This window comes from Dendropsophus ebraccatus, chromosome 9 (assembly GCF_027789765.1).
Source record: "Dendropsophus ebraccatus isolate aDenEbr1 chromosome 9, aDenEbr1.pat, whole genome shotgun sequence".
In the NCBI taxonomy this organism is placed as follows: Eukaryota; Metazoa; Chordata; class Amphibia; order Anura; family Hylidae; genus Dendropsophus; species Dendropsophus ebraccatus.
Genome location: NC_091462.1, coordinates 119,466,596 through 119,474,288, shown reverse-complemented (window position 1 = coordinate 119,474,288; position 7,693 = coordinate 119,466,596). Strand labels below are relative to the sequence as shown.

At 48.5% G+C, this 7,693-nt stretch overlaps 1 protein-coding gene across 2 annotated transcripts in view; it reads right to left on the bottom strand.

Annotated features, from left to right (window-relative positions):
- Positions 1-2,390: 2,390 nt before the first annotated feature.
- LOC138801673 (integrin alpha-X-like) overlaps positions 2,391-7,693 on the bottom strand; it is a 125,182-nt gene continuing 119,879 nt past the window's right edge. For both annotated transcript variants that reach the window (XM_069984729.1, XM_069984728.1), the window contains exons 24-30: positions 5,848-5,914; positions 5,647-5,754; positions 5,168-5,251; positions 4,522-4,635; positions 4,005-4,097; positions 3,115-3,225; positions 2,391-2,812 (exon numbers count right to left, since the gene is read on the bottom strand). In XM_069984729.1, coding sequence (XP_069840830.1) covers positions 2,705-2,812; positions 3,115-3,225; positions 4,005-4,097; positions 4,522-4,635; positions 5,168-5,251; positions 5,647-5,754; positions 5,848-5,914 — 685 coding nt within the window. In that variant the 3' untranslated portion in view covers positions 2,391-2,704. The remainder of the gene's footprint in view (positions 2,813-3,114; positions 3,226-4,004; positions 4,098-4,521; positions 4,636-5,167; positions 5,252-5,646; positions 5,755-5,847; positions 5,915-7,693) is intronic.

Sequence of the window (7,693 nt, the reverse complement as noted above, 5' to 3'; positions counted from 1 at the left end):
TTCCCAGCCACTGCATCACCGGAGACTCTCCCCAGAGAGCAGAGCCGGGAGCAATACCCTTACCTTCTAGACCTCAACAGGATGAGAGGTATGTGCAGGGACCGGCTGAGCCGAGGACCCCCTCGGTATGCCAGGGAATTTCTGAATAAGCGAAGGTTCTTCTTAGCAGAAAAACAGAAGAAAAAAATACGCTGATGTGTGTTCTCTGGGGTGTTATATAGCTAAGGGGGAGGTGCCTTCAAGGGACGGGACTGCCCAGTAACCCCCTGTATGCTGTCTCCTCCTCTCCCCACTGTTCTTCCCAGGACTGGCCTGTGCAGCAGATCTCATCTCCTCCAGCAGGTAGATCTCCTCCTCCAGCAGCATGTAGATCTCCAGCAGCATGTTCCTCCTCCAGCAGGTAGATCTCCTCCTCCAGAATGTAATGGGGTCGGGCCGTCAGCATTCGCTGAGGTTTGCTGCTGCTCACAGTCATTGCCTTGTTGTGCCACCTGTGACAGCAGGGGCCCTCAGTCTGACCCTGGCCCTCAGCTTAGGAAGCACCGGGGCTTGGGAGGAAGGGAGTTAGGGTGTCCGCTGTGATGCCTGTTACTTTTACAGCCCAGGTGCCCCCCCCCCCCATGTACTGACAATCTGGGCAGCCCGCTGGTCTGCCAGATTGTCAGTCTGGTCGTGGAGGGAGAGCAGCAATGCAGTTCTCCTAGACTGGCTATAATTATCACAGCCGATTGGGGAGAACTACAGAGTGATAGAAAGTGGTGTTGGTGGGGTGGAGGGTGACGGCGGGCCCCCCCCTAACTACGGGCCAACCCCTATAGCTAAGCCACTGGCTGGATGTTACTTACCTAGAAGGTGTAGGTTATATATAGTTATCCCTCCTGCCTAGAAGGTGTATACTATATAGTTATCCCTCCTGCCTAGAAGGTGTATACTATATAGTTATCCCTCCTGCCTAGAAGGTGTATACTATATAGTTATCCCTCCTGCCTAGAAGGTGTATACTATATAGTTATCCCTCCTGCCTAGAAGGTGTAGGTTATATATAGTTATCCCTCCTGCCTAGAAGGTGTAGGTTATATATAGTTATCCCTCCTGCCTAGAAGGTGTAGGTTATATATAGTTATCCCTCCTGCCTAGAAGGTGTAGGCTGTATAGTTATCACTCCTGCCTAAAAGGTGTATACTATATAGTTATCCCTCCTGCCTAGAAGGTGTATACTATATAGTTATCCCTCCTGCCTAGAAGGTGTATACTATATAGTTATCCCTCCTGCCTAGAAGGTGTAGGCTGTATATAGTTATTCCTCCTGCCTAAAAGGTGTATACTATATAGTTATCCCTCCTGCCTAGAAGGTGTAGGCTATATAATTATCCCTCCTGCCTAGAAGGTGTATACTATATAGTTATCCCTCCTGCCTAGAAGGTGTAGGTTATATATAGTTATCCCTCCTGCCTAGAAGGTGTATACTATAGTTATCCCTCCTGCCTAGAAGTTGTATACTATATAGTTATCCCTCCTGCCTAGAAGGTATGGGCTATATAGTTATCCCTCCTGCCTAGAAGGTGTAGGTTATATATAGTTATCCCTCCTGCCTCGAAGGTGTATACTATATAGTTATCCCTCCTGCCTAGAAGCTGAAGGCTATATAGTTATCCCTCCTGCCTAAAAGGTGTATACTATATAGTTATCCCTCCTGCCTAGAAGGTGTAGGCTGTATATAGTTATTCCTCCTGCCTAGAAGGTGTATACTATATAGTTATCCCTCCTGCCTAGAAGGTGTAGGCTGTATATAGTTATTCCTCCTGCCTAAAAGGTGTATACTATATAGTTATCCCTCCTGCCTAGAAGGTGTAGGTTATATATAGTTATCCCTCCTGCCTAGAAGGTGTATACTATAGTTATCCCTCCTGCCTAGAAGTTGTATACTATATAGTTATCCCTCCTGCCTAGAAGGTGTAGGTTATATATAGTTATCCCTCCTGCCTAGAAGGTGTATACTATAGTTATCCCTCCTGCCTAGAAGGTGTAGGTTATATATAGTTATCCCTCCTGCCTAGAAGGTGTAGGTTATATATAGTTATCCCTCCTGCCTCGAAGGTGTATACTATATAATTATCCCTCCTGCCTAGAAGGTGTATACTATATAGTTATCCCTCCTGCCTAGAAGGTGTAGGTTATTTTTAGCCCAGGAGAGGCAGGTGTATAGTGTCGGGTCCGTGGAGGTCACCTTTTTGGGGTGGGATGGTAGACTCTATCTGGTCACATGGTATACTAACAACCTGATTGGTTTCTCTCTATTTGCTGCTGGAGGTTTTTGTGTTTTTCTCTATTTTTAGGTTTCCGAGATTATGAAGAAAATAAACTGAAAAAAACACCAAAACTTCCCCAAAAAGATGTTTAATATTACAAATCTACTACAAACCATTTCCTGGTGCCACATTCCCATTGGGAGTTTCTGGTTTTCCTTGTCAGCGATCTGTGTAGAGGAGACTATTATGGGATGGGGTGGGGATGGGATGTTGGTGGAGTATGATGCTGGAGACCATAAGGGAGCGCTCACACTCCGCTACATGTGGATCATGTGTCGGGGAATATGGGGAAACTCAGGATATCCTAGAAGAGACTAGAATCTATTAGATACTGTGTGGGGTAAATATGGAGAAGGTCGGGGTCCAGTACAGACAGTAGGATGTCCCCGGACTCCTCACTTTCCGCCATCGCTGGTTGGAGCCTCCACAGCTGGATTGTTTGCTGCATTATCACCATCCTCGCTCTCCAGCATCTGTTTATACTGACGCTTAAAGAATCCAAGCTACAGAAGAGAAGACGAGAGGGATGATGAGAGGTAACGGGACAGGGAGGAAGCTGAGAAGAGTCGGAGAGACGAGACACCAACGTGGTCAATAGTGAAGGCACCAAGCAAAGATACAGACAACTAACATCCCAGAGCATTCACCCCGGTGGCCTTCCTCACTGCCCCCCATCACTGCCACCATGACATAGAGGCTAGCCTCTCAGGTCTCACAACCGATAGAAGTTTCCATGTAGCAGATGGAAGAAAAGTAGAGGATATAGTGTGAATGACGCCAAAGAGACGTAACTGATGATACTCACCTTGTAGAGGCCGGCAGTGATGAGGGCTAGGAGGACCAATCCTCCCACACTACTGCCAAGTATTATCGGGAGGTAGTCATACTGAACCACCAGCTCCAGCACAGTCTGAGCCTGCGGAGATAACACAGCTGACAATGAGGGCCGAGAAAACATGGAGAGGATGAAGAATATGGTCGAGGGATGAAAATATGCTCAGCCCTAGAGGCCAAACCACATGTACAGGAGAACCCAGACCTATGGGAAGACGACTACCCTCATCATCCTCATCTCCTGGCTGACCACCACCTCATGATCCCCATCTCCTGGGTGTACATCATCCTCATCGCCTGGCTGACGACTCCTTTAATCTCCTGGCTGACGACCACCCATCATCCTCATCTCCTGGCTGACCACCACCCTCAGCATCCTCATCTCCTGACTGATGACCCCCTCATGATCCTCATCTCCTGGCTGACCACCACCCTCATCATCCTCATCTCCTGGCTGACCACCACCCTCATCATCCTCATCTCCTGGCTGACCACCACCCTCATCATCCTCATCTCCTGGCTGACCACCACCCTCATCTCCTGGCTGACCACCACCCTCATCTCCTGGCTGACGACCACCCTCATGATCCTCATCTCCTGACTGATGACCCCCTCATGATCCTCATCTCCTGGCTGACCACCACCCTCATCATCCTCATCTCCTGGCTGACGACCACCCTCATCATCCTCATCTCCTGGCTGACCACCACCCTCATCATCCTCATCTCCTGGCTGATGATCATCCTCATCTCCTGGATGACTACCACCCTCATGATCCTCATCTCCTGGCTGACGAACACCCTCATCTTCCTCATCTCCTGGCTGACCACCACCCTCATCATCCTCATCTCCTGGCTGTACCTGAGCTCTGATGAAGTTCTGCTCCATAAAATACATCTGCAGGTCGTAATGAATTTCTGCGGTGCTCTGGAGGGACACTTTTTTCTGTTCAGTCTGAGGAGAAGAATGGAATTATACTCCACAATATACAATCACATGAGCTACACCTCCCAACTAGTGATGAGCAGGGCGAGGGGACGACATTCACATCCACCACTATCCCAAGACACTCCCTGCAGTGCCAGGATGGGTCCTCTATCACCACCACCAAACCTGGCCTGGACCATACATTACTGTCTTGATGTACACCACCTCTCAGGGGAGCGCTGTAATACACTCATGGTGGATACACCCTGTATGAAGGACTAGACCTCACCACTGGGACATCCTATCTCCTGCACAGTTACTACACACCATAGTCCCATAGTATCTGGAGAGTGTTCCTAATGAAGGTGATATAGACATATAGGACTCATTCTATCGCCTCTCTCCTCAGTATTATCGATAGACCTTCTCTGCACATAGAAAGCATCATGACCTGTGTCTCCCAGTCCTTGGTCACTGGTCCGCTGATGGTGAAAGTCACCGATTCCCCATCCATCAAATTGCTGATGTTACAGATGTATCGGAGACATGTCCCGATGGAGCAGTTCTGTGGAGGAAGAGGAGAACAAGGATGAAGGGTCAGGTCATTCCCTTTAGACCTTCAGATCTTAAAGTGAAGTCAACAATTCAGGGAGATGTCTGGTTTCTTGTAAGCAGCTATAGCCCCCGTGTAATGTTCTGCACCTTCTACTAGACCTTGTATTGTTTCTCACCGTTCTATTCGAGTGGTGGAGCTGTGTCTCGTGATGAGATGTCTGCAATCTTACTAGCAGCATGACCAGGAATATTAGCCCATCTGGAGCCCATGTGTAGACAGCTGCCCGCAGATGGAGACTCAGTGGGTACAGAGGCCAGTTATGTGCTCTTCACCCACTGGTTGTCCTACTGGGTGGACTCATTCCCGGTTGGAGCAGAGATGGGAAGAGATTCTCGTACATGTAAGCGTAAGAACAGTAAGTGTGGATATGTGGGCAGAGCTATGGACGTTCTCGGTCCACTGGAGGAGGTCCGCTAGGTTCTATGTGATGTGTGTGACCAGTGCCAGAATAGCTTGGTGTGATGATGAGGAAGGTTCTTACCAGGACTGGACTTGCTGTCAGGAGCTCCCGGTGGTTCCGAGGGCCTTTACTTTCACTGATTGTTGTACATGTGGTGATCTGCGGCTGCAAAGAAGGCAAGAGAGACACACAATGGATACGATGGAGTCAGAGGACAGGAAAAGTGCTGCAAATAGTCAGAAGAAGAAGGAGGAAAGGCAAGTAAGTGTGGGTGTACCCACTGTAGTCCTCAGGGATAGATACAGCCCTCGGGGTTAGACACAGCCCTTGGGGGTTAGACACAGCCCTTGGGGGTTAGACACACCCCTTTGGGGGTTAGGCGCAGCCCTCGGGGTTAGGCGCAGCCCTCGGGATTAGATACAGTCCTCAGGATTAGATACAGTCCTCAGGATTAGATACAGTCTCCTGGATAACTCTTAGTTTCCATGCAGTATCTGATTGTGGTATTAGGGGGCAGAATATTATGATCATCCTGATCAGGTAGAGATTTTCGGATTTACCTCAGAGCTGGTGATGTTCGGCCTCTCCCAGACGTTGCTTTGCCCCAGACGGATGGGAATCATGAAGGTGACAGAGATAGGGGGCGAGTGTACCCCGAGATTCTCCACCTGAAGGATAGAGGAATATTGGGGGGAATGTTATATGGGGGTATCTGGGGTACCTGCATTCATACCCCATACATACAGCGTGGACGTCCTCACCTTGTAGACGTGTTTAATGCTGGCCTCCGGGGATGTGAAGTTCTCATATTTACTGGACTCTTCAAGGCTGAAACACATAGAAAGGAACAAGTCATCATAGAGCAATATAGTGGTGGTCTCATTTACTGTCCGCTCCCCTCACCCCAAAATATACACAGCTTTGTACAGCAGCCAAAGATACAGGATATACGGCCCTGCCCGCTGCCCTATGGGATCTTCCCTGGATGGAGATCAGAACCCCAAACCCAGATGGGCAGAAGATTCACGGATCAGTTATCTGGGGAACCTATATCAGGTAGGAAAATCTAGAGACAGAGAGCAGGGTCTGGTCATCCGGGTGTGACTAGCCGGGCCCAGAGGGGCAGAAGATTCAGGGATCAGTCTTAGTGGAAGAATAAAATAAAATCTAGATCTCTGTGGAGAAACATTTTCTGGGCAGATGGATCCAGATCAATGTAAAGAAACATGGCCGGTCAGATGGCTCCAGATCTCTGCAGAGAAACATGGCCGGTCAGATAGCTCCAGATCTCTGCAGAGAAACATGGCCGGTCAGATGGCTCCAGATCTCTATAGAGAATCATGGCCAGTCAGATGGCTCCAGATCTCTATAGAGAACCATGGCCAGTCAGATGGCTTGAGATCTCTATAGAGAACCATGGCCGGTCAGATGGACCCAGATCTCTATAGAGGAACATGGCCGGTCAGATGGACCCAGATCTCTATAGAGGAACATGGCCGGTCAGATGGATCCAGATCTCTGTGGAGAAACATGGCCGGTCAGATGGATCCAGATCTCTGTAGAGAAACATGGCCGGTCAGATGGATCCAGATATCTGCAGAGAAACATGGCCGGTCAGATGCATCCAAATCTCTATAGAGAACTATTGGCTGTTAGATGGATCCAGATCTCTATAGAGAACCATGGCCGGTCAGATGGCTCCAGATCTCTGTAGGGAAACATGGCCGGTCATATGGACCCAGATCTCTGCAGAGAAACATGGCCGGTCAGATGCATCCAGATCTCTATAGAGAACTATTGGCCTGTCAGATGGATCCAGATCTCTATAGAGAACCATGGTCAGTCAGATGGCTCCAGATCTCTATAGAGAAAAATGGCCGGTCAAATGATTCCAGATCTCTGTGGAGAAAAATAGCCGGTCATATGGATCCAGATCTGTATAGAGAAACATGGCCGGTCAGATGGCTCCAGATCTCTGTAGGGAAACATGGCCGGTAAGATATCTCCTGATCTCTGTAGGGAAACATGGCCAGTAAGATGTCTCCTGATCTCTGTAAGGAAACATGGCTAGTCAGATGGATCCAGATCTCTGTGGAGATACATGGCCCGTCAGATGGATCCAGCTCTCTGTAGAGAAACATGGCCGGTCAGATGGCTCCAGATCTCTGTGGAGAAACAGACTAGCCAGATGGATCCAGACCTCTGTGTAGAAACATGGCTGGTCAGATGGATCCAGATCTCTATAAAGAAACATGGCTGGTCAGATGGATCCAGATCTTTCTAGAGAAACACCGCTCTTCAGGTGGATCCAAGTTTCTTTGGAGAAACATTGCCTGGTCAGATGAAATAAGATCTTTTTGGAGTAACATCTTCTGGTCAGATGGATTCAGATCCCTGTGGAAAAACATTTTCCAGTCTCATATGGATACAGATCTCTCTAATGAACCATTGTGGAGAAAATTGGCCTCGTCAAATGGGTCCAGATCTCTGTGGAGAAACATGGTAGGTCAGTTGCATCAGATCTCTGTAAAGAAATATGGCTACTCAGATGGATTTAGATTACTGTGGAGAAACATGGAGATTCAGATGGATCCAGATCTCTGTGGA